The sequence below is a fragment of the Somniosus microcephalus genome, chromosome 4 (genome assembly GCF_052327205.1).
Source record: "Somniosus microcephalus isolate GS21.2 chromosome 4, FLI_Smic_1.0, whole genome shotgun sequence".
In the NCBI taxonomy this organism is placed as follows: Eukaryota; Metazoa; Chordata; class Chondrichthyes; order Squaliformes; family Somniosidae; genus Somniosus; species Somniosus microcephalus.
Window position 1 is genome coordinate 2,042,745 of NC_140990.1, and position 27,161 is coordinate 2,069,905.

The window sequence follows — 27,161 nt, forward strand, 5'->3', positions numbered from 1 at the left end:
CTGCCCTTTCAAAACTGAGATGAGGAGAAACTTCTTCACTCAGAGGGTAGTAAATCTATGGAATTTGCTGCCCCAGAGAGCTGTGGAAGCTGCGACATTAAATAAATTTAAATTGGAGATAGACATTGTCCTAGCAGATAAGGGAATTAGGGGTTACGGGGAGAGGGCAGGGAAGTGGACGTGAGTCTAGGTTTAGATCAGCCATGATCCTATTGAATGGCGGAGCAGGCCCGAGGGGCCGTATGGCCTACTCCTGCTCCTATTTCTTATGTTCTTATGTTCTTATTTTAAACCAACACTCGACACAAGGTTTTAGATCGATAGTCAAGTTGTCTTTATTGCACTGGTGGGGAGGCAGTCTGCTCTGTCTTAGCCAGACTTTTCCAAATTGATCCAGCAAGCCCTACATTTTTACACATTACAATAAGCATGGCAGCCTCATGCACAATTCATTCCTGCAACCTGATTGGATCTTGGCCCGCATGCACCGCCACTGATTGGTTATATATCCTTACATGTGTAAGCTGCCTCCTCAATTACTCACTCAAATTTCAGAATCGGAGGGGCAGGAACCCATCCCGCCCCCAATCCGCCTCCGTGCCAATGCCCCAGGAGGCGGGTATCCGACCTGTGCTGGGAGCCGCCTCCCTGAGGCGGGAAGGGGATTAGTGCCAATTAACTGCCTGTTAACAGGTAGTTAACAACCAGTTTTTGGCCTAATCCCTATTTTTAGCCCTGAAGTGTGGGCTGTCCGACGGCTCCGAACCACGCCAAGTTAGCGAGGCGGACCGTCGGTCTGCAGGGGTTGGAGGGGTCGAGATGTCCGTTGTGCAGGTGAGTGATGGGGGCATGTGTGCAGAGGTAAGTGTGTGAGGTAAGTGTAAAGTGTAGGAGTCTACGTACTCCTAGCAAATAATACTGAACTCGGAGAGGTTCAACAGAAAAGGTTTAATTGTTGAGGCTGCATGCTGAACACAAAATGGAGTCAGAGACTACACAAAGTGCGACTGCCTTTCATCAGTGCACAGCTTCGACTGCTCCTCCCCCGCTCTGGGCTTAACTATGTTGCAGATTGAGTTTCTTAAAGGTGTGATCCTTCTTAAAGGCATGACGCCTGATTTATAGTCTACGGACCGGAAAGCGGATTGTGTCCTTTCTGTGATCGATACGCCACAAAAGTGTTTTAATAAGTTTTACTTACCTTTACTTTCTCCTGCAGGCTTCCTTCCTTCAGTTCTCGGAAGCCCCTCAGCTCACCGGCACAGAAAGCAGAATGGCCGCTGAACTGTCAAAAGCTGCAGCCTCTGCTTTCTGGTCTGGAGAGATCCCTAACTGAGTCTGAGTAGAAGGACTCAAGTTAGAAGACAGACTGTCAGTGTTTGACAGCTTCACAGAGCCGTCAAACGTTGATTTTTCATCTGTCAAAAGCTCTTGACAGATGAAATGTCAATCGCTGACGTCACCAGTAGCCAGGTGTCCCTTAATTGGCCTGCTGAGCCCGCTGGGTGGGTTTAACAAGGTCAATCAAGGGAAAGTAGCGTGGGTTGGCCACAAGTCGATGGAGGCAGGACCACAACCCCAAAAAGTGGGAGTCCCGCCTCCAAAAGCTCCCCATTGACAAACTCGAGCCCCCTGTCTCCACATAATTACTTTTCAGTCTTCAAAGGTCAGTATGGATGTGGCCTTTCATGTTGACCCCTGTCTTTCTTACACCATTCAGTGAAACTGCTAGCGATGTCATTCTAACTCCTTCCCCACTGCAGGCTCAATTACTGCCTCGTAGCCTTGCCGCCAAGCACGAACAATAACCTCCCTTCCCCAAGGCCGCCGCCTCGCTGCCGGGATCCAGGTCCCACGGGCTCCCGGGAATCTCTCCCCGAGCGGCCTCTTCTTCAACCCCAGATGCTGGCTTGAGTGTCGGTCGAATATTCGGTCTTGGGGTGTGGAGCCCCGAGATCCTCCTCTCAACCGATTCGCCACCCGTCCTCCAACATGATAGTGGTCAGGATCAAGACCCCTGGTTTATAGAAACACAGAAGATGGAGTAGGCCATTCGGCCCGTCGAACCCGCTCCGCCATTTACTGAAATCATGGCTGATCATCCAAATTCAGTACCCTGTCCCTGCCTTCTCCCCATATCCCTTGATCCCTTTAGCCACAAGAAATATATCTAACTCCTTGAATATATTTAATGATTTAGCCTTAACTGCCCCCTGTGGCAGAGAATTCCACAGGTTCACCACTCTCTGGGTGAAGAAATTCTAACTTGATTCCACAGTAAATAATAATTCTAAAAGGTCTAAGAGTGTTAAAAAAACAAGCCTGAAGACTTTGGCCTAGAAATTCGGTTGGCTTTGCGCCCAGTTTTCGCCCAAAGAGGGCTTTTGCGCCAATAGAGGAGTTCGCGCTGATATTCAGCGCTGCGGTAATGGCGGCGGTAGCTGGTAGCGCTGCGCCGGCACCGATGACGTCATCGGTGTGCGCAGTGCCCCGGTTCCGCCCCGATGCCGGCCCGAATCCCATATTCAGTTGCTGCTGCCTCCTCCGTGGCGGCCGCTACTTACATCCGGAGACCAGGGCCTTACTGCAGCCTTAGTGGGGCGCATAAAGGTGGAGGTGCGGCTGGCCGCTTTTTCGGCGGCCGCCTGCCCGCACCTCCTTCCCCGGCCTCCTCCACCACCCCCCTTTCCACGAGCCCGGCACTTCTCCGTGGTGCCGGGCTCATTTGCCGGCACAATCCAGCGGCGATCTCCCCGTTGCAGGCACCTCCACCTTAAGAGAAGGAGGAGGCCTGCAGTACCGCAGCCTGCCGCACCACATCGGGTGGCGCAGTGGCGCCTACAGCACTGAAATTCAGTTTCAGCGCCCCAAGCGGGGGCGGGCACACCCTGGAATAGCGCCCGGTTCCGACTTGGGGCGCAAAAACTGAATTTCTGACGGTCGCAAAAGGCTCCCCGCCCAGCGCTAACTTTTGGGCGCAAACCAGCTGGCGGGCCCAAACTGAATTTCTAGGCCTTTGTGTCTTAATGCGAGGAGCATTCGTAATAAGGTGGATGAATTAGCTGCGCAAATAGATGTAAACGGATATGATATGATTGGGATTACGGAAACATGGCTCCAGGGTGACCAAGGCTGGGAACTCAACATCCAGGGGTATTCAATATTCAGGAAAGACAGGCAAAAAGGAAAAGGAGGTGGGGTAGCATTGCTGGTTAAAGAGGAGATTAACAAAATTGTAAGGAAGGATATTAGCTCTGATGATGTGGAATCTGTATGGGTAGAGCTGAGAAATACCAAGGGGCAGAAAACGTTAGTGGGAGTGGTATATAGACCCCCAAACAGTAATGCGGAGGTTGGGGATGGCATTAAACGGGAAATTAGAGACGCGTGCAATAAGGGCACAGCAGTTATCATGGGTGACTTTAATCTACATATAGATTGGGCTAACCAGATTAGTAACAATACTGTGGAGGAGGAATTCCTGGAGTGTATATGGGATGGTTTCCTGGACCAATATGTCGAGGAACCAATTAGAGATCAGGCCATCTTAGACTGGGTATTATGTAATGAGAAAGGAATAATTAGCAATCTTGTTGTGCGAGGCCCCTTGGGTCAGAGCGATCATAATATGATAGAATTCTTCATTAAGATGGAGAGTGAAGTAGTTGACTCAGAGACTAGAGTCCTGAATTTAAATAAAGGAAACTACGATGGTATGAGGCGCGAGTTGGGTAGGATTGATTGGGTAATGTCACTCAAAGGGTTGACGGTGGATAGGCAATGGCAAACATTTAAAGATCACATGGATGAACTACAGAATTTGTTCATCCCTGTTTGGCATAAAAATAAAACAAAAAAGGTGACTCAACCGTGGCTAACAAGGGAAATTAGGGATAGCATAAGATCCAAGGAGAGGACATATAAATTGGCCAGAAAAAGCAGTAAACCTGAGGATTGGGAGCAGTTTAGGATTCAGCAAAGGAGGACAAAGGGATTAATTAAGAAGGGGAAAATAGAGTATGAGAGTAAGCTTGCTGGGAACATAAAAACTGAATGTAAACATAGAAACAGACATAGAAGATAGGAGCAGGAGTAGGCTATTCGGCCCCTCGAGCCTGCTCCGCCATTCAATGAGATCATGGCTGATCATCCAAATTCAGTACCCGGTCCCTGCTTTCTCCCCATACCCCTTGATCCCTTTAGCCTTAAGAAATATATCCAACTCCTTCTTGAATATATTTAATGAATTGGCCTCTACTGCCTTCTGTGGTAGAGAATTCCACAGGTTCACCACTCTCTGGGTGAAGAAATTCCTCCTCATTTCTGTCCAAAATGGCTTACCCCTTATCCTTAGACTGTGACCCCTGGTTCTGGACTCCCCGACCATCGGGAACATCCTTCCTGCATCTAGTCTGTCCAGTCCTGTCAGAATTTTATAAATTTCAATGAGATCCCCTCTCATTCTTCCAAACTCCAGTGAGTATAAGCCCAATCGACCCAATCTCTCCTCATACGTCATTCCTGCCATCCCAGGTATCAGCCTGGTGAATCTTCGCTGAACTCCCTCCATTGGCAAGAACATTTTTCCTCAGATAAGGCGACCAAAACTGCACACAATACTCAAGATGTGGTCTCACCAAGGCCCTGTACAACTGCAGCAAGACATCCTTGTCCTGTACTCAAACCCTCTTGCTACGAAGGCCCACATACCATTTGCCTTCTTAACCGCCTGCTGCACCTGCATGCTTACCTTCAGCGACTGGTGCACAAGGACACCCAGGTCTCGTTTATATAGATATGTGAAGAGAAAAAGATTGGTGAAGTCAAGCGTAGGCCCCTTGCAGTCAGAATCAGGGGAATTTATAATGGGGAACAAAGAAATGGCAGACCAATTAAATACATATTTTGGTTCTGTCTTCACAAAGGAGGACACAAATAACCTCCCAGAGATGTCGGGGAATATAGGGTTTAATGAAAGGGAGGAAATGATAGATATCAGTATTTGTAGGGAAATGGTGTTAGAGAAATTGACGGGATTGAAGGCCGATAAATCCCCAGGGCCTGATAATCTACATCCTAGGGTACTTAAGGAAGTGGCCCTAGAAATAGTAGATGCATTGCCGGTCATCTTCCAAAATTCGATAGACTCTGGAACAGTACCCATGGATTGGAGGGTAGCTAATGTTACCCCACTGTTCAAAAAAGGTGGTAGAGAGAAAACGGGGAATTACAGACCGGTAAGCCTGACATCGGCAGTGGGGAAAATGCTAGAGTCCATTATAAAAGATATAATAGCAGAGCACTTGGAAAACAGTGACCGGATCGGACAAAGTCAACATGGATTTACAAAAGGTAAATTGTGCTTGACTAATCTACTGGAATTTTTTGAGGATGTAACTGGTAAAATAGATAAGGGAGAACCAGTGGATGTGGTGTATTTGGACTTTCAAAAGGCTTTCGATAAGGTCCCGCATAAGAGATTAGCGTGTAAAGTTAAGGCACATGGGATTGGGGGCAAGGTATTGACTTGGATGGAGAACTGGTTGGCAGTCAGAAAACAAAGAGTTGGAATAAACGGCTCTTTTTCCGAGTGGCAGGCAGTGACTAGTGGGGTACCGCAGGGATCGGTCCTTGGACCCCAGCTATTCACAATATATATTAATGATCTGGACGAGGGAACTAGATGTAATATCTCCAAGTTTGCAGACAACACAAAGCTGTGTGGGCATGTGTGCTATGAGGAGGATGCCGAGAAACTCCAGGATGATTTGGACAGGTTGGGTGATTGGGCAGAAGCATGGCAGATGCAGTATAATGTGGATAAATGCGAGGTTATCCACTTTGGTGGCAAAAACAGGAAGGCAGATTATTATCTGAATGGCAATAGATTGGGAGAAGGGGAAGTGCAACGAGACCTGGGTGTCCTTGTGCACCAGTCGCTGAAGGTAAGCATGCAGGTGCAGCAGGCAGTTAAGAAGGAAAATGGTATGTTGGCCTTCGTAGCGAGAGTGTTTGAGTACAGGAACAAGGATGTCTTGCTGCAGTTGTACAGGGCCTTGGTGAGACCACATCTTCAGTATTGTGTGCAATTTTGGTCGCCTTATCTGAGGAAGGATGTTCTTGCCATGGAAGGAGTGCAGCGAAGATTCACCAGGCTGATACCTGGGATGGCAGGAATGATGTATGAGGAGAAATTGGGTCGATTGGGCTTGTACTCGCTGGAGTTTAGAAGAATGAGAGGGGATCTCGTTGAAACTTAATAAATTCTACCAGGACTAGACAGACTAGATGCAGGAAGGATGTTCCCAATGGTCAGGGAGTCCAGAACCAGGGGTCACAGTCTAAGGATAAGGGGTAAGCCATTTAGGACAGAGATGAGGAAGAATTTCTTCACCCAGAGAGTGGTGAACCTGTGGAATTCTCTACCACAGAAGGCAGTAGAGGCCAATTTATTAAATATATTCAATAAGGAGTTGGAAATATTTCTTAAGGCTAAAGGGATCAAGGGATATGGGGAGAAAGCAGGGACAGGGTACTGAATTTGGATGATCAGCCATGATCTCATTGAATGGCGGAGCAGGCTCGAGGGCCCGAATGGCCTACTCCTGCTCCTATCTTCTATGTTTCTATCTCTGTCCTAAATGGCTTACCCCTTATCTTTAGACTGTGATCCCTGGTTCTGGACTCCCCGGCCATCGGGAACATCCTTCCTGCATCTAGTCTGTCCAGTCCTGTTAGAATTTTATAAGTTTCAATGAGATCCCCTCTCATTCTTCTAAACTCCAGTGAGTATAAGCCCAATCGACCCAATCTCTCCTCATACGTCATTCCTGCCATCCCTGGTATCAGTCTGGTGAATCATCACTGCACTCCCTCCATGGCAAGAACATCCTTCCTCAGATATTGATATGTACTTCTTTTCAAACCCAAGAGGGTGCTGAGTCCCATTTTATCATACCCACCAGTGTTCTGTGTTTGGATTCCCACCTACGTTGATTCCCTCGTCTCTCTCTCTCTCTCCCCAAACCAGAATGTGGAATAATCGTTGCCGAACTCGGGAATCTCACCCACATTTACTTACAGCCATGGCCCACTGGGCAGAACTCTTGCCTCTGAGTCAGCAGTTTGTGGGTTCGAGCCCCACTCCAGAGACTTGAGCACAAAAATCTAGGCTGACACACCCAGTGCAGTAATGAGGGAGCGCCGCACTGTCAGAGGGGCAGTACTGAGGGAGTGCCGCACTGTCGGAGGGGCAGTACTGAGGGAGTGCTGCACTGTCGGAGGGACAGTACTGAGGGAGCGCTGCACTGTCGGAGGGGCAGTACTGAGGGAGTGCTGCACTGTCGGAGGGGCAGTACTGAGGGAGCGCCACACTGTCGGAGCAGTACTGAGGGAGCGCCGCACTGCCGGAGGGGCAGTACTGAGGGAGCGCTGCACTGTCGGAGGGGCAGTACTGAGGGAGTGCTGCACTGTCGGAGGGGCAGTACTGAGGGAGCGCCGCACTGCCGGAGGGGCAGTACTGAGGGAGCGCCGCACTGTCGGAGGGGCAGTACTGAGGGAGCGCCGCACTGTCGGAGAGGCAGTACTGAGGGAGCGCCGCACTGTCGGAGGGGCAGTACTGAGGGAGTGCCGCACTGTCGGAGAGGCAGTACTGAGGGAGCGCCGCACTGTCGGAGGGGCAGTACTGAGGGAGCGCCGCACTGTCGGAGGGGCAGTACTGAGGGAGCGCCGCACTGTCGGAGGGGCAGTACTGAGAGAGCGCCGCACTGTCGGAGGGGCAGTACTGAGGAAGCGCTGCACTGTTGGAGGGACAGTACTGAGGGAGTGCTGCACCATCGGAGGGGCAGTACTGAGGGTGCGCCGCACTGTCGGAGGGGCAGTACTGAGGGAGCGCTGCACTGTCGGAGGGGCAGTACTGAGGAAGCGCTGCACTGTCGGAGGGGCAGTACTGAGGGAGTGCCGCACAGTCGGAGGGGCAGTACTGAGGGAGCACCGCACTGTCAGTGGAGCAGTACTGAGGGAGTGCCGCACTGCCGGAGGGGCAGTACTGAGGGAGCGCTGCACTGTCGGAGGGGCAGTACTGAGGGAGTGCCGCACTGTCGGAAGGGCAGTACTGAGGGAGCGCCGCACTGCCGGAGGGGCAGTACTGAGGGAGCGCCGCACTGTCGGAGGGGCAGTACTGAGGGAGCGCCGCACTGTCGGAGGGGCAGTACTGAGGGAGCGCCGCACTGTCGGAGGGGCAGTACTGAGGGAGCGCCGCACTGTCGGAGGGGCAGTACTGAGGGAGCGCCGCACTGTCGGAGGGGCAGTACTGAGGGAGCGCCGCACTGTCGGAGAGGCAGTACTGAGGGAGTGCCGCACTGTCGGAGGGGCAGTACTGAGGGAGTGCTGCACCGTCGGAGGGGCAGTACTGAGGGTGCGCCGCACTGTCGGAGGGGCAGTACTGAGGGAGCGCCGCACTGTCGGAGGGGCAGTACTGAGGGAGCGCCGCACTGTCGGAGGGGCAGTACTGAGGAAGCGCTGCACTGTCGGAGGGGCAGTACTGAGGGAGCGCTGCACTGTCGGAGGGGCAGTACTGAGGGAGCGCCGCACTGTCGGAGGGGTAGTACTGAGGGAGCGCCGCATTGTCGGAGGGGCAGTACTGAGGGAGCGCCGCACTGTCGGAGGGGTAGTACTGAGGGAGCGCCGCATTGTCGGAGGGGCAGTACTGAGGGAGCGCCGCACTGTCGGAGGGGCAGTACTGAGGGAGTGCTGCACCGTCGGAGGGGCAGTACTGAGGGTGCGCCGCACTGTCGGAGGGGCAGTACTGAGGGAGCGCCGCACTGTCGGAGGGGCAGTACTGAGGGAGCGCCGCACTGTCGGAGGGGCAGTACTGAGGAAGCGCTGCACTGTCGGAGGGGCAGTACTGAGGGAGCGCTGCACTGTCGGAGGGGCAGTACTGGTTGTGAAAGGTGCTATATAAATGCAAGTCTTTCTTTTTCTCTCTACAGGAAGGTGAAGGAGACGCTCCCATCTTTTAAGAGCTTCTTCAGCTGCGCTTTCTCCCTCAGTTACATCAACTTCTCTGGGACAAAGCTCCCGGCCGAGGCCCTCAGGTAGGCCATGACTGAGACCTGGTTACCGAATACAGGCCCTCGGTGACCCCCAGGAATCCACTCACTGAGAGACAGGCCTAGATACTGAATACAGGCCTCACTAACCGGCCCAGGGATCCACTCACTGAGAGACAGGCCTAGATACTGAATACAGGCCTCAGTAAAAACCCCAGGGATCCACTCACTGAGAGACAGGCCTAGATACTGAATACAGGCCTCACTAACAGGCCCAGGGATCCACTCACTGAGAGACAGGCCTAGATACTGAATACAGGCCTCACTAACAGGCCCAGGGATCCACTCACTGAGAGACAGGCCTAGATACTGAATACAGGCCTCATTAACAGGCCCAGGGATCCACTCACTGAGAGACAGGCCTAGATACTGAATACAGGCCTCACTAATAGGCCCAGGGATCCACTCACTGAGAGACAGGCCTAGATACTGAATACAGGCCTCAGTAACAGGCCCAGGGATCCACTCACTGAGAGACAGGCCTAGATACTTAATACAGGCCTCACTAACAGGCCCAGGGAGCCACTCACTGAGAGACAGGCCTAGATACTGATTACAGGCCTCAGTAACACGCCCAGGGATCCACTCACTGAGAGACAGGCCTAGATATTGAATGCAGGCCTCAGTAACAGGCCCAGGGCTCCACTCACTGAGAGACTGGCCTAGATATTGAATACAGGCCTCAGTAACAGACCCAGGGATCCACTCACTGAGAGACAGGCCTAGATATTGAATGCAGGCCTCAGTAACAGGCCCAGGGCTCCACTCACTGAGAGACTGGCCTAGATATTGAATGCAGGCCTCAGTAACACGCCCAGGGATCCACTCACTGAGAGACAGGCCTAGATATTGAATACAGGCCTCAGTAACAGACCCAGGGATCCACTCACTGCGAGACAGGCCTAGATATTGAATGCAGGCCTCAGTAACAGGCCCAGGGATCCACTTGCTGACAGACAGCCCTAGATACTGAATACAGGCTTTAGTAAACCCTCCAGGGATCTACTGAGCGAGAGACAGGCCTAGATACAGAATATAGGCCTCAGTAAAGCCCCCAGGGATCTACTGACTGAGAGACAGGCCTAGATACTGAATAGAGGCCTCAATAACAGGCCCAGGGATACACACGCTGAGAGACAGGCCTAGATACTGAATACAGGCTTCAGTAACACGCCCAGGGATCCACTCGCTGAGAGACAGGCCTAGATACTGAATACAGGCCTCAGTAACACCCGCAGGGATCCACTCACTGAGAGAGGCCTAGATACTGAATACAGGCCTCACTAACAGGCCCAGGGATCCACTCATTGAGAGACAAGTCTAGATTCTGAATACAGGCCTCAGTAACACCCCCAGGGATCCACTCACTGAGAGACAGGCCTAGATACTGAATACAGGCCTCACTAACAGGCCCAGGGATCCCCTCAATGAGAGACAGGCCTAGATACTGAATACAGGCCTCAGTAACAGGCCCAGGGATCCACTCACTGAGGGGCAGGCCTAGATACTGAATACAGGCCTCAGTAACAGACCCAGGAATCCACTCACTGAGAGACAGGCCTAGATACTGAATACAGGCCTCAGTAACAGGCCCAGGGATCCACTCGCTGAGAGACAGGCCTAGATACTGAATACAGGCCTCAGTAACAGGCCCAGGGATCCATTCACTGAGAGACAGGCCTAGGCACTGAATACAGGCCTCAGTAACACCCGCAGGGATCCAATCACTGAGAGACAGGCCTAGATACTGAATACAGGCCTCAGTAACAGGCCCAGGGATCCACTCACTGAGAGACAGGCCTAGATACTGAATACAGGCCTCAGTAACAGCCTCAGGGATCTACTGACTGAGAGACAGGCCTAGATACTGAATACAGGCCTCAGTAACAGGCCCAGGGATCCACTCACTGAGAGACAGGCCTAGATACTTAATACAGGCCTCACTAACAGGCCCAGGGATCCCCTCAATGAGAGACAGGCCTAGATACTGAATACAGGCCTCAGTAACACGCCCAGGGATCCACTCACTGAGAGACAGGCCTAGATATTGAATATAGGCCTGAGTAACACCCCCAGGGATCCACTCAATGAGAGACAGGCCTAGATATTGAATACAGGCCTCAGTAACAGACCCAGGGATCCACTCACTGAGAGACAGACCTAGATACTGAATACAGGCCTCAGTAACACCCCCAGGGATCCACTCACTGAGAGACAGGCCTAGATACTGAATACAGGCCTCAGTAACATGTCCAGGGATCCATTCACTGAGAGACAGGCCTAGATATTGAATATAGGCCTGAGTAACACCCCCTGGGATCTACTGACTGAGATACAGGACTAGATACTGAATACAGGCCTCAGTAACAGGCCCAGGGATCCACTCACTGAGAGACAGGCCTAGATACTGAATACAGGTCTCATTAACAGGCCCAGGGATCCACTCACTGAGAGACAGGCCTAGATACTGAATACAGGCCTCACTAACAGGCCCAGGGCTCCACGCACTGAGAGACAGGCCTAGATACTGAATACAGGCCTCATTAACAGGCCCAGGGATCCACTCACTGAGAGACAGGCCTAGATACTGAATACAGGCCTCAATAACAGGCCCAGGAATCCACTCACTGAGAAACAGGCCTGGATACTGAATACAGGCCTGAGTAACAGGCCCAGGAATCTACTGACTGAGAGACAGGCCTAGATACTGAATACAGGACTCAGTAACACCCTCAGGGATCTACTGACTGAGAGACAGGCCTAGATACTGAATACACGCCTCATTAACAGGCCCAGGAATCCACTCGATTCACGATTCACGATTCAAATCGCTTTATTGGCATGATAAGTTACATCTTATGTTGCCAAAGCATCAAAATACATTTATGGTTTAGCACATAAACGCAGTTCTATTCATACAGTGTATAAACAGGTATATCCCTGAGTGTATAAATATACATTTGCATTGTTTATATATATTCTTTTCTTAGTTTACTGGTTGTCCCTCTGTTCATGGCAAGCTGTAACATAGTGTGCCGCCAGTGTTATACAGCTTCTCTCCTCTCCCAGTAGGAATGGGAGTTTTTGGTTGTCATTCAGATTTCTGAATTCAGGGCATATTTGTGAGAATTTTTGGTAGAAATTCTCCCTTATGCCCTGATATTTTCCACAGGCTGTGAGGAAGTACATCTCTGTCTCCACTACTCCCTGACTGCAGTGAGAGCATATCCTGTCCTCTCTTGGCAGCCTGGTCTGCCTGTGTCTGCCTTTTTTGATCGCTAGGCTATGTTCGCTAAGTCTGTACCTTGTCAAGGTTCTTCTCAGTTTGTTATCCTTTACCATGGTCAGGTAATCAGCTATGTTGTATTGTCTGTTTAGGGCCAAGTAGCAATTGAGTTTGCTTTGGGTTTTTGTTGTTTCTGCCCAATATGTCAGATATTTTTCCTTTTGCTTAGCGACGATTGTGTTGGGTCGAATTCTTTGTGTTACCCTGTCACTGTCCTGGGGCTGGTTATTGTTAGTATTGTTAGTAGTTACTTCACTGAGTCCCAGGACTAGTTGACTGAGGGTATTCTTCTTTATGGTCAGCTCTTGGCATTTCAGGGCGTCGTAGTGATAGCATTGGGGATTGCTCATTTGTAGGTGATTCCAAAATTTGGTGGCTCTTTTTTGGATAGTGATTATTAATGGATATTGGCCTAGTTCCGCCCTGCATGCATTGTTTACTGTTTTCCTTTGAGTCCGGAGGATACTTTTACAGAATTCTGCATGTAGGATCTCAATTGGGTGTTTGTCCCATTTTGCAAATTCTTGTTGAGTTAGCGGTCCCCATACCTCACTGCCATAGAGTGCAATTGGTTCAATTACTGATTTGAAAATTTTGAGCCAAATGCTAATTGGGATTTCTATTTGGATTGATTTTTTGATGGCATAGAAAGCCCTTCTTGCTTTCTCTTTCAGTTCATTCACAGCCAGTTTGAAGTTTCCCGTAGAACTGATTTTTAAGCCCAAGTATGTGTAGTTAGTGGTTTGTTCAATTTTGGTTGTTCCTACTGTGAAATTTATTTTGGGTCCCTGATGTTTGGATCTTTGCTGGAACACAAGGACTTTGGTTTTTTGGGGATTTATTGTCAGGGCCCAAGTCTGGCAGTACGATTCCAGCAGGTCCAGGTTTTGCTGTAGCCCCTCTTTAGTAGGTGACAGCAGAACCAGGTCGTCTGCATAGAGGAGGAATTTAACCTTGGATTCATATAGGGTGAGGCCGGGTGCTGTAGATTGTTCAAGTAGTTTTGCCAATCCATTTATGTAAATATTAAAGAGTGTCGGTGAGATTGGCGAGCCCTGCGTCACCCCCCGCCCCTGTGGGAAGTATTTTGTTTGTTTGTCTCCAATTTTAACTGCACATTTGTTGTTTGTATACATTGATTTAATTACATCATATGTTTTCCCTCCAACCCCGCTTTCGATAAGTTTCAGGAATAAACCGTCATGCCAGATGGAGTCGAAAGCCTTCTGGAAATCTACAAAGCATGCGTAGATTTTGCTTTTGTTATGGTGAACGTGTTTGTCAATTAGGGTCTGTAGGGTGAAGATATGATCGGATGTTCTATAGTTTGGCAGGAATCCAATTTGGCTTTTACTCAAGACATTGTGCTCCTCAAGGAAGTTTATAAGTCTTTTGTTTATGATGCTACAGAATACCTTCCCCAGGTTACTGTTTACACAGATGCCTCGATAGTTGTTTGGGTCGATTTTGTCCCCACTTTTGTATATGGGCGTTATGAGTCCTTTGTTCCAGATATCAGGGAAATAACCGACACTCAGAACCAAGTTGAAGAGTTTTAGGATAGCCAGTTTCATTTTGTTGTCTGTGTATTTAATCATCTCGTTTAGTATGCCGTCTGTCCCGCAGGCTTTTCCTGGTCGCAGGTCCTTGAGTTTTTCAAGAAGTTCTTTTTCTGTTATTATGGCGTCCAGCGGGTTTTGGTTATCTTTTATGGCCATTTCTAGCTTTTCCAGTTTTTTGCATATTTGGTGTTGCTCTGGTCTTAGTGTGTTTTTCTGGTATAATTTTTCAAAGTGGTTTACCCATGTGTCCCCATTTTGAATGGCCAAATCGTCGTGTTGTTTTTTGTGTAGTGTTTTCAAGTTTTCCCAGAAACAATTGGAATCAATGGATTCCTCCATGGAGCTGAGTGTATTCTTAATATATTGCTCTTTTTTGGTTCTGAGTGTGTTTCTGTATTGTGTTAGTGTCTGACAATAAGTAAGGCGTAGTTCCTCGTTTTCTGGATGTCTGTGTTTTTGGTTTGATATTTTTCTAAGTTTTTTCCTCATGTTATGGCAATCTCGGTCAAACCATTTTTCATAGTTTTTTGTTTTGGGTTTGTTCTTGCGAGCTTTCAAGTTTGCATTTGTTGCCAAATTATCAAAAATATTGTTTAGTTTACTAACTGCCCGGTTTACGCCTTCTTTATTGTGAGTGTATATGTTATCCAGAAAGGTGTCTAAGAGAGCTTGAGTTGATGCATTGCTAATTGTTTTCTGGTATTTTTCCGTGTCGTTTTTGGCCCATCTGTACGATTTTTTGGTGTTGTACAGTTTACTGGGTTGTGTTTCTATGTTGTTTGTTTCTGTCTTTTTGAGGAACATAGTAATTTGACTGTGATCTGACAGTGTTGTTTGTGGTTTGACTGTGAATGCTCTGAAAGAGGATGGGTCCAAGTCTGTAATCATATAGTCTACTGTGCTGCAGCCAAGAGGTGAGCAATAGGTCGATCTTCCTAGGAGGTCTCCTATGAACCTACCATTGACAATGTACAGACCCAGGTTTCGACAGAGCTGTAGTAGCTGTTTTCCGTTGGTATTTGATTGCTTGTCGCAGTTATGCCTGTGTGGAAGGGAAGGGATGTCAAAGTGGTTATTCCCGAAAACGTAATTGTTTCCCTGATTATTGGTGAAGTCTGGTTCTTCGCCCGTTCTTGAATTGAGGTCCCCACAGATCAACACGTTCCCCTGGGCCTGGTATTGGATAATTTCCCCCTCCATGTTGGAGAAGGTGTCCTCTTTAAAGTACGGGGAATCGATTGGAGGGATATAAAGTGCGCAAATGTAAACATCTTGGGTGTTTGAGATAATCTCCCTCTCAAGTTTGAGCCACATATGGTTTTCGCCCTTTTTTATAAATTTGATGTAATTCTTAAGTTCTGTTTTAAACTCACTGAGAGACAGGCCAAGATACTGAATACAGGCCTCAGTAACACCCCCAGGGATCCACTCACTGAGACAGTCCTAGATACTGAATACAGGCCTCAGTAAAACCCCCAGGGATCTACTGAGTGAGAGACACGCCTAGATACAGAATATAGGCTTCAGCAAAGCCCCCAGGGATCTACTGACTGGGAGACAGGCCTAGATACTGAATACAGGCCTCAGTAAAACCCCCAGGGATCTACTTACTGAGGGACAGGCCTAGATACTGAATACAAGCCTCAGTAACAGACCCAGGGATCCACGCACTGAGAGTCAGGCCTAGATACTAAATGCAGGCCTCAGTAACACCCCTAGGGATCTACTGACTGAGAGACAGGCCTAGATACTGAATACAGGACTCAGTAAAAACCCCAGGGATCCACTTGCTAAGAGACAGGCCTAGGTACAGAATACAGGCCTCGGTAACAGGCTCAGGGATCCACTCGCTGAAAGACAGGCCTAGATACTGAATACAGGCCTCACTAACAGGCCCAGGAATCCACTTGCTGAGAGACAGTCCTAGTTACTGAATACAGCGAATGGGCCATTGATTATTCTGTGTCTAATGCACCCGTTATTGATTCCCAACCGATTTTGTGCGTTAAATTTAATCCCCTGCTTTTCTTTCTCCTCTGTCGCAGGGCCTTGTTCCAGGGACTGAATTCCAACACGCACCTCACAGGCCTTCAGCTAGACCTGAGCAACTGCGAGGTAATCCTGTACCACCGTCAGTTTATTAAAATGGCAGACAGGCCCCACCTACGTGCGGCATTGTTGCGTCCAATTCTGGGCACCGCCCCTGAGGGTAGGATGTCAAGGTTTTGGAGAGGGTGCAGAGGAGATTGACCAGAATGGTACCAGGGATGAGGGACTTCAGTGATGTGGAGAGATTGGAGAAGCTGGGGTTGTTCTCCTTAGAGCAGAGAAGGTTAAGGGGAGATTGACCAGAATGGTACCGGGGATGAGGGACTTCAGTTACGTGGAGAGACTGGAGAAGCTGGGATTGTTCTCCTTAGAGCAGAGACGGTTAAGGGGAGATTGACCAGAATGGTACCAGGGATGAGGGACTTCAGTGATGTGGAGAGACTGGAGAAGCTGGGGTTGTTCTCCTTAGAGCAGAGAAGGTTAAGGGGAGATTGACCAGAATGGTACCAGGGATGATGGACTTCAGTTACGTGGAGGGACTGGAGAAGCTGGGGTTGTTCTCCTTAGAGCAGAGAAGGTTAAGGGGAGATTGACCAGAATGGTACCAGGGATGAGGGACTTCAGTTACGTGGAGAGACTGGAGAAGCTGGGATTGTTCTCCTTAGAGCAGAGAAGGTTAAGGGGAGATTGACCAGAATGGTACCAGGGATGAGGGACTTCAGTTACGTGGAGAGACTGGAGAAGCTGGGATTGTTCTCCTTAGAGCAACAAGGTGGCATAGTGGTTAGCACTGTTGCCTCACAGCGCCAGAGACCCGGGTTCAAATCCGGCCTCGGGCGACTGTCTGTGTGGAGTTTGCACATTCTCCCCGTGTTTGCGTGGGTTTTCTCCGGGTGCTCCGGTTTCCTCCCACAGTCCAAAGATGTGCGGGTTAGGTTGATTGGCTATGATAAATTGACCCTTAGTGTTAGGGGGGATTAAATACGTGGGGTTACGGGGATCGGGTGGGATATGTGTCGGTGCAGGCTCGATGGGCCGAAATGGCCTCTATCTGCACTGTGGGGTTTCTGTGATTCTGTGATTCTGTGATAGAACAGAGAAGGTTAAGGGGAGATTGACCAGAATGGTACCAGGGATGAGGGACTTCAGTTATGTGGAGAGACTGGAGAAGCTGGGGTTGTTCTCCTTAGAGCAGAGAAGGTTAAGGGGAGATTTAATTGAGGTGTTCAAAATCATGAAGGGTTTAAATAGAGTAAATAAGGAGAAACTGTTTCCAGTGGCAGGAAGGTCGGTAACCAGGGGACACAGATTTAAGGTAATTGGCAAATGAACCAGAGGGGAGGTGAGGAGAAATGTCTTCACACACAGGGTTGTAGAGATCAGGAACACACTGCCTGGAAGGGCGATGGAATCCTTGTTCCTGTACTCAAACCCTCTCGCTACGAAGGCCAACATACCATTTGCCTTCTTAACCGCCTGCTGCGCCTGCATGCTTACCTTCAGCGACTGGTGCACAAGGACACCCAGGTCTCGTTGCACTTCCCCTTCTCCCAAATCTATTGCCGTTCAGACTGGAGGGTTCCTCACCCATTGGTACGAAGGGTCGCCGAAACTCAACGATCTAACTCAGCATAGGCCGGGGGATGGAGTCCTAGATCTGGTGGTTCGGCGCTCCCCGGACGCCCCCGCCCCCCCACCGGCCCTCCCCCATTCCCCCGCCCTCCACTCTCCTTAATTCGTGTGGTAATAGCAAACAAACAACAACAACAACTTGTATTTATATAGCGCCTTTAACGTCGTAAAATGTCCCAAGGCGCTTCACAGGAGCGTTATAAGACAAAAAATTTGACACCGAGTCACATAAGGAGAAATTAGGGCAAGTGACCAAAAGCTTGGTCAAAGAGGTCGGTTTTAAGGAGCGTCTTAAAGGAGGAAAGCGAGGCGGAGAGGTTTAGGGAGGGATTTCCAGAGCTTGGGGCCCAGGCAACAGAAGGCACGGCCGCCAAAGGTTGAGCGATTATGATCGGGGATGCTCAAGAAGGCAGAATTAGAGGAGCGCTGATATCTTGGCGGGGGCGGGGGCGGGGGCGGTGGTTGTCGGGGCTGGAGGAGATTACAGAGATAGGGAGGGGCGAAGCCATGGAGGGATTTGAAAACAAGGATGAGAATTTTGAAATCGAGGCGCTGCTTGACCGGGAGCCAATGTAGGTCAGCGAGCACAGGGGGTGATGGGCGAACGGGACTTGGTGCGAGTTAGGACACGGGCAGCCGAGTTTTGGATGACCTCAAGTTTACGTAGGGTGGAATGTGGGAGGCCGGCCAGGAGTGCGTTGGAATAGTCAAGTCTAGAGGTAATCAAGGCATGGACAAGGGTTTCAGCAGCGGATGAGCTGAGGCAAGGGCGGAGACGGGTGATGTTACGGAGGTGGAAATTGGCGGTCTTTGTTATGCTGCGGATATGTGGTCGGAAGCTCATTTCAGGGTCAAATATGACACCAAGGTTGCGAACAGTGTGGTTCAGCCTCAGACAGATGTTAGGGAGAGGGATGGAGTCAGTGGCGAGGGAACGGAGTGTGTGGCGGGGACCGAAAACAATGGCTTCGGTCTTCCCAATATTTAATTGGAGAAAATTTCTGCTCATCCAGGACTGGATGTCGGACAAGCAGTCTGACAATTTAGAGACCGTGGAGGGCTCGAGAGAAGAGGTAGTGAGGTAGAGCGGAGTGTCGTCAGCGTACATGTGGAAACTGACGCTGTGTTTTCGGATCATGTCGCCAAGGGGCAACATGTAGATGAGAAATAGGAGGGGGCCAAGGATAGATCCTTGGGGGACACCAGAGGTAACGATGCGGGAGCAGGAAGAGAAGCCGTTGCAGGTGATTCTCTGGCTACGATTCGATAGAGAAGAATGGAACCGGGCGAGTGCAGTCCCACCCAGCTGGACGACGGTGGAGAGGCATTGGAGGAGGATGGAGTGGTCAACCGTGTCAAAGGCTGCAGACAGGTCAAGAAGGACGAGGAGGGATAGTTTACCTTTGTCACAGTCACACATTATGTCAACGCAAATCGAATGTCAATATCTGAGTCAGATATCCAGGCCGAAGCTTCCGTGGTAACAGCGTGGTTATCTGGTAGGCTGCCTGTGAATGTCCTCTGAGGGCAGTGCTCGATGATGTTCCTCCGGGGTCTGATCGGGAGCTCCACGGTCGCATGATGGGGATGCTTTAATCTTCCACCTATGGAGAAGGTGTCAGCATCGATCATGACTGGTTCCGAGTCATAGCCACAGGGGGGAAAATTCAGCGGGTTTGCGTCTCCTGTTAGCGCCGTAAGAGGGCGCTGATGGGGCGCAACGCGACTAGCGCCCGGGCGCGGCGATGTTTGCACCGCTCGCGAAATTGACCGGGCATTTTGCGGCGACGTTAAACAATACCGCCACGATCTCCTGCGCACGCAGATCTTGACGTCAGCTGAGTGCGCAACGCCCCGGTAGCGCCCCGGACCAGATATTGAGTGGCGCCCCCTGCCTTACCACCTGCCGCTAGCAACGACAGGTTGAGGGGAGCGTTATGCTGTCAGAAAGGGACTGGGGGAGCGCTATTTAAAGGCGACCGCTTCCTGCCTTTTTTTGTTGGTCACATTTTTGCACCACGCATTCTGAGAGAGACAGAGAGAGAGGGGTCCATTTTAACTGAGCCGTGAGGCAGGCTTTGAGGCGTGTCGGGGGTTAAAGTCGCTAAAACTGGGACCCCCCCCCCCGGCCTGGTTCCCAACCCCGAGCCATTTTAACCCAGGCGTGTCTGATGGTCCCGAATCAGTCCCACTTCCAACAGGCGGGACTGGTCTTTAACACCCTTAATCATCAATAATTGGCCTTTATAATCCCATTTTAACCGTCCCTTGCATTTTTAACCCTTTTCCTACGTAAAACACGCCTGGCGGGGATCACGCCTGTGAAACCTGGCGGGAGCACTATTGGCTTGCTGACTATCAGCTGCAGGTCAACCATTAAAGAGGGGATTTGATCAGTCATCATTTGCAGGTGGCAGGACTTTGTTGTTTCAGGCCTGGGGCAACTTTTACCAGGCTTAATCACACCTGTGGAAGGTTAGAGCCTCACACACATCTCCAGTGTAACCTCTTGGGAAACCCCGCTCGCCACCTTCACTCAGCGCTTCCTCAACGGAGGCATATACCAGAAGCATGGGAGCCATTTATTTCCTTACCTTCTGGGCATTAGATGAGCTCGAACACGAGCCGCGGCACCAGCAGAACCAGGAACAACAGCAGCATAAGAACATAAGAACATAAGAAATAGGAGCAGGAGTAGGCCAATCGGCCCCTCGAGCCTGCTCCGCCATTCAATAAGATCATGGCTGATCTGATCCTAACCGCCAATCCACTATCACAGAACCATCTCCTGAATCTAACAGAATTAGACACACGAAATAGGAGCAGGATCAGGCTACACGGCCCCTGGGCCCGCTCCGCTACCCACAGGGCCATGACCGATCCGAACCTAGACTCATGTCCAAATTCCTGCCCGCTCCCCGTAACCCTTAATTCCCTTTACTTCTAGGAAACTGTCTATTTCTGTTTTAAATTTATGTAATGATGTAGCTTCTACAGCTTTTTGGGGCAGCATATTCCATGGACCTACCACCCTCTGAGTGAAGTAGTTCCTCCTCATCTCAGTTTTGAAAGAGCAGCCCCTTATTCTAAGACTATGCCCCCTAGTTCTAGTTTCACCCATCATCGGGAACATTCTCCCCGCATCCACCCGATCCAACCCCTTCACAATCTTATATGTTTCAATAAGATCGCCTCTCATTCTTCTGAACTCCAATGAGTAGAGTCCCAATCTACTCAACCTCTCCTCATATGCCCATCCCCTCATCCCCAGGATTAACCGAGTGAACCTTCTTTGTACTGACTCGAGAGCAAGTATGTCTTTTCTTAAGTATGGACACCAAAACTGTATGCAATATTCCAGGTGCGGTCTCACCAATACCTTGTACAACTGAAGCAATAACGCCCTATTTTTATATTCTATCCCCCTAGCAATAAAAGCCAACATTCCATTGGCCTTCTTAATCACTTGCTGCACCTGCATACTAACCTTTTGAGTTTCGTGCACCAGGACCCCCAGATCCCTTTGTACTTCAGTACTTTCCAGTTTCTTGCCATTAAGATAATAACTTGCTCTACGATTTTTCCTGCCAAAGTGCATAACCTCACACTTTCCAGTATTGTATTGCATCTGCCAAATCTCTGCCCACTTACTTAGCAACAGGAGCGCCAGGCTGCTGCTCACCCACCTGAAGCTGCACAGGCCAGAAGGGGTCAGCGATTGGAAGTGGCTTGAGAGCACCTTGCTGCGCTTTAGGGGGCCATGGGGACCCGTATCTGCACTAGCAGTCCTACTCAGAAGGACTTCCATGAAGGTCTGGTTTCTCTGTTCAATAGATGCCCATCGCTCCTCAAGAGATGTCATTCTATTATGAACACTCACCATGTTTTCCATACCCTGGCGACTTATCTCCTCCACGGAGGTTGCCATCCTTTCCGTGGTGATACGTTCATGCGCCAATGACTCCACAAAGGCTCTGCTCATGTTCGCTATGGACTCCTCCATTCGCTCCACACTCACATCAACCCTGGAGACAAAACCTGCCAGAGATTGGAGGGTAGCTAATGTTACCCCACTATTCAAAAAAGGTGGTAGAGAAAAAGCGGGGAATTACAGACCGGTAAGCCTGACATCGGTAGTGGAGAAAATGCTAGAGTCCATTATAAAAGATGTAATAACAGAGCACTTGGAAAACAGTGACAGGATCGGACAAAGTCAACATGGATTTACAAAAGTTAAATCATGCTTGACTAATCTACTGGAATTTTTTGAGGATGTAACTGGTAAAATAGATAAGGGAGAACCAGTGGATGTGGTGTATTTGGACTTTCAGAAGGCTTTCGATAAGGTCCCACATAAGAGATTAGCGTGCAAAATTAAGGCACATGGGATTGGGGGCAAGGTATTGACTTGGATAGAGAACTGGTTGGCGGACAGAAAGCAAAGAGTTGGAATAAACGGGTCGTTTTCTGAGTGGCAGGCACTGACTAGTGGGGTACCGCAAGGGTCGGTCCTAGGACCCCAGCTGTTCACAATATATATTAATGATCTGGACGAGGGAATTGGATGTAATATCTCCAAATTTGCAGATGACACAAAGCTGGGTGGGCGTGTGTGCTGTGAGGAGGATGTCGCGAAACTCCAGTATGATTTGGACAGGTTGGGTGATTGGGCAGAAACATGGCAAATGCACTATAATGTGGATAAATGTGAGGTTATCCACTTTGGTGGCAAAAACAGGAAGGCAGATTATTATTTGAATGGCAATAGATTGGGAGAAGGGGAAGTGCAAAGAGACCTGGGTGTCCTTATGCACCAGTCGCTGAAGGTAAGCATGCAGGTGCAGCAGGTGGTTAAGAAGGCAAATGGTATGTTGGCCTTCGTAGCGAGAGGGTTCGAGTACAGGAACAAGGATGTCTTGCTGCAGTTGTACAGGGCCTTGGTGAGACCGCATCTTGAGTATTGTGTGCAGTTTTGGTCGCCTTACCTGAGGAAGGACGTTCTTGCCATGGAAGGAGTGCAGCGAAGATTCACCAGGCTGATACCTGGGATGGCGGGAATGACGTATGAGGAGAGATTGTGTCGATTGGGCTTATACTCACTGGAGTTTAGAAGATTGAGAGGGGTTCTCATCGAAACCTATAAAATTCTGTCAGGCCTGGACAGACTAGATGCAGGAAGGATGTTTTTGATCGCCGGGGAGTCCAGAACCAGGGGTCACAGTCTAAGGATAAGGGGTAAGCCATTTAAGACAGAAATGAGGAGGAATTTCTTCACCCAGAGAGTGGTGAACCTGTGGAATTCTCTGCCACAGAGGGCGGTGGAGGCCAATTCATTAAATATATTCAAGAAAGAGTTGGATATATTTCTTAAGGCTAAAGGGATCAAGGGATATGGGGAGAAGGCAGGGACAGGGTACTGAGTTTGGATGATCAGCCATGATCTCATTGAATGGCGGAGCAGGCTCGAGGGGCCGAATGGCCTACTCCTGCTACTATCTTCTATGTTTCTTCTATGTTTCTATGACTCCTGCATCTGTTCCTGGAGTTCCAGCCCCGCTGATCTTATGGATGGACCCGGAGGCACAGGGTCGACATGCAGCTGAGCTGAGCTGGCAGAGCCCTGCGCCCTCCGACTAGGACTCTCCACTGCTGTCCCTGTCTCCACAGTCTGCTGATGCTCACTTGTGAGCTGTGATACACCAGGTGACAACACTACTCTATGTCCCGAAGGTCCCACCGAGGTGTGAGTGTCTGCGCTGGTGCTGGGTGCGCTGAATTCTGCTGACGCTGCGCCCTCAGAGGTTGCAGCTTTCTCTGAGGAGTCTGGATGTTCAGGCTCTTCCCCCTGGCTAGTGGGGACAGGTGCTTGCGATGGTCCTGTGGGGAAGTAAAGGAAAGAGTCAGCGATGTGAGGTAAAGGTTGCATGCACATTGCATATTGCAGATGATCATAAGTCCATCTGTTAGAGCTTCAGAATCATTATCAGCCACTCATGCAATGTCAATGAGAGAGATGGAAAACTATTCTGTCACCAGCTTGCTGTGATGCGTCCGTCTGTCCGTCCCCCACTTGCGCATCTTCCTCCACTCCCACGATCTCCAGGGCCGCCTCCTCCCAGGGGATGAGGTGGGCTACTGAGGGTGGCCCTCCTCCTGTCCTCGCTCTCTTTTGTTGTGAGCTCTCTTCCTGCAATGAGGGACACAAGTGGAGTTTGAGTGAGAATGAAGGCGTGAGTGTAGAGAATCCATAGCATAGATGCTTAGAAGGAGACAAAGATGGAGTGAGGTGGCAAGACCAAGGGCCCTCCCTGTGTGTTGTCAGTTGTTTTCATAGCATCACGGTGATAGGGAGTGTGAGGGCTGCATAGTCGAATAGTTAGGTGAATGTGACCATCGAGAGAGGGGGAATGGGTAAGGGTGCATGGATGTCAGTGTCAAGTGGGATGTGGAGGAAGAGATTGCTAAAGCTGAGTGCTGGTGAGGAGAGGCAATGGGGATCAGATTGAGGGTGATGGGAAAGTCATACTCACTTTTCCAGTGCGCAGAAGGTCATGAAACCTCTTCCTGCACTGAAGCCAGGTTCTGCGGGTTATCGACAAAGAGTTGACCTCCTGAGCCACCTGGTTGGATCGGGTGGATGCGGGGAGGATGTTCCCGATGATGGGTGAAACTAGAACTAGGGGGCATAGTCTTAGAATAAGGGGCTGCTCTTTCAAAACTGAGATGAGGAGGAACTACTCCACTCAGAGGGTGGTAGGTCCATGGAATATGCTGCCCCAAAAAGCTGTAGAAGCTACATCATTACATAAATTTAAAACAGAAATAGACAGTTTCCTAGAAGTAAAAGGAATTAAGGGTTACGGGGAGCGGGCAGGAATTTGGACATGAGTCTAGGTTCGGATCGGACATGGCCCTGTGGGTAGCGGAGCGGGCCCAGGGGCCGTGTAGCCTGATCCTGCTCCTATTTCGTGTGTCTAATTCTGTTAGATTCAGGAGATGGTTCTGTGATAGTGGATTGGCGGTTAGGATCAGATCAGCCATGATCTTATTGAATGGCGGAGCAGGCTCGAGGGGCCGATTGGCCTACTCCTGCTCCTATTTCTTATGTTCTTATGATCCACACAGCCTTGGGTCTGCTGGGGAGGCTTCTTCCTCCCTGAAGAAGGGAAGAGCACCTCTTTATGAGCTCTTGCTCCCTCCACTAAAGCCTGCAGGGCAACGTCATCAAACCTGGGAGCAGACCTAGCTCTCTGGCTGGCCATTCTGCCTCCAGGTCCCTGTAGCATGAAAGGCCAAAAGGTTGGCAGTCTGCAGAAGAAGCAAGGCTTGTTGCAGACCTTAAATGCAGCAGCAATGATGACGTCATCGGAGGTGACGTTCAGATTGGAAAAACTAATTGGGCCATGGGTTACCACACGCTGGAACTCAATTGCCCACTTAAGTTAAAATTGCATAATTCTCCCACATCGAATTTAGAATCGGGTGGCTAACACGAAAAGCAGATGACACGACCCCAGCCCGCCCCAGTGACAAAATCCAGCCCCTAGAGTCATAGAGTTATACAGCACAGAAAGAGGCCCTTTGGCCCATCGTGTCCGCGCCGGCCATCAAGCCCTGTCTATTCTAATCCCATTTTCCAGCACTTGGTCCGTAGCCTTGTATGCTATGGCGTTTCAAGTGCTCATCCAAATGCTTCTTGAATGTTGTGAGGGTTCCTGCCTCTACCACCCTTTCAGGCAGTGAGTTCCAGATTCCAACCACCCTCTGGGTGAAAATTTTTTCCTCAAATCCCCTCTAAACCTCCTGCCCCTTACCTTGAAATTATGCCCCCTGGTTATTGACCCCTCTACTAAGGGGGAAAGTTCCTTTCTATCTACCCTATCTATGCCCCTCATAATTTTGTACACCTCAATCAGGTCCCCCCTCAGCCTTCTCTGCTCTAAGGAAAACAACCCCAGCCTGTCCAGTCTCTCTTCATAGCCGAGGTGGTCGATAGTTGTCCACGGTTTGCGAGGGAGGTTTGATTCTTATTGTTTTGATTTCTTTTTGGGTTCAATAAAGACTCATTTCTGAAAGAGAATGTTGTTTAATCTAAAGTCTTGTTCAAGACTTTCTACAGCTTTTTACAGAACACACTATGCTGTGATGCATCTAGAATGAAACTGAAAGTAAAACTCCTCTGGACTGCTTGTCTCTCACATGACCTCTGCTGGTCAGGCACAAGTAATCAAAAACACAGACAAATATGCTGTAAGGCATAAGTAATCAAACACAGACAAATATCATCACTATTTGCTGATATCATTACATCTCCCTTTCTTAAAACAAAAGTATTTTACTTTTAACTAACAACATTTAATGAACTTACATTATCATTATCATGATCAAGGTTTTTTACCCTTGCTTTGTGTGTTCACATGAAATATGTCAATACACTAGAACTTGAAGAAAGAATAAGATAACATTACTTCCTTCTTTAACAATAGTCCTTAAATTTGCTCAATGAGTCTCTCAGGAGGCTTCACGTGTCTTGAGGATTTTCTGATTGATTGTCCTTGAATCTGAGTTGTTGCCTCAGATGATTGGTTCTCAGCTGTGTGATCAGGTTGTTCACCAGTATCAGTCTCTTGACCTGCTGTGGCTGGTCCCATGAGAAGATCTCGACGATTTCTTCTCAGAACAGCACCCTCATCTGTCTGAATGGTGTATGATCTTGGTTGAACTTCACTCAGGACAGTTCCCTTCTGAGTCCATGTGTTTGTTTTGTCTTTCAACCTTACTTGGTCGCCAGTGTGGAGTTCAGGTAGGTTTTGTGTTCCTCTGTCATAGTAGTACTTTTGCTTTTCTTTCTGTTGTATGTTCTTTTCAGTTAGTCTTCTCAGTGGCGCTATTTTTTCTGAGAGGTTGGATATGAATTTACCCATGTAGTTGATCATTCCATTAAACCTCTGCACGTCCTTTTTGCATTGTGGCCTTGGCATATTCTCAATGGCGGACACCTTTCTGGGATCTGGTCTGATGCCCTCACTGCTAAGGATATCTCCCACGAATGTCAGTTCTGTCACCCCGAGCTGGCATTTCTCTCTATTCAGCTTCAGGTTTGTTTTCCTTGTTGCTTCCAGCACTTTTTTCAGTCTCTCGTCATGCTCAGTTCTCGTGGTTCCCCATACTATGATGTCATCCATTGATGTATCAACTCCCTCCAGGTGCTCATAGATCATATGGATAGTCTTGTGATACACTTCAGGAGCTGAGGCAATGCCAAATGGTAACCTTAGGAATCTGTATCTGCCAAATGGAGTGTTGAACGTGCACAGTCTTGAACTTGCTTCATCCAGCTTCATCTGCCAAAATCCTGAGGACGCATCTAACTTGCTGAAATATTTTGCATTTGCAAACTGTGCCATGATTTCCTCACGTGTAGGAAGCTTGAAGTGCTCTCTCTTTATTGCTCTGTTTAGATCTCTTGGATCCAGGCAAATTCTGAGCTTTCCATTCTTTTTGTCCACTACGACGAGGGAA

At 49.4% G+C, this 27,161-nt stretch overlaps 1 protein-coding gene across 1 annotated transcript in view; it reads left to right on the forward strand.

Annotated features, from left to right (window-relative positions):
• Nucleotides 1–27,161, forward strand: part of LOC147118171 (capping protein, Arp2/3 and myosin-I linker protein 3-like) — an 87,709-nt gene that overhangs the window by 47,666 nt on the left and 12,882 nt on the right. The window contains exons 11-12 of the mRNA XM_085983668.1: nt 8,991–9,095; nt 16,004–16,073. Of these exons, the coding sequence (XP_085839794.1) occupies nt 8,991–9,095; nt 16,004–16,073 (175 nt within the window). The remainder of the gene's footprint in view (nt 1–8,990; nt 9,096–16,003; nt 16,074–27,161) is intronic.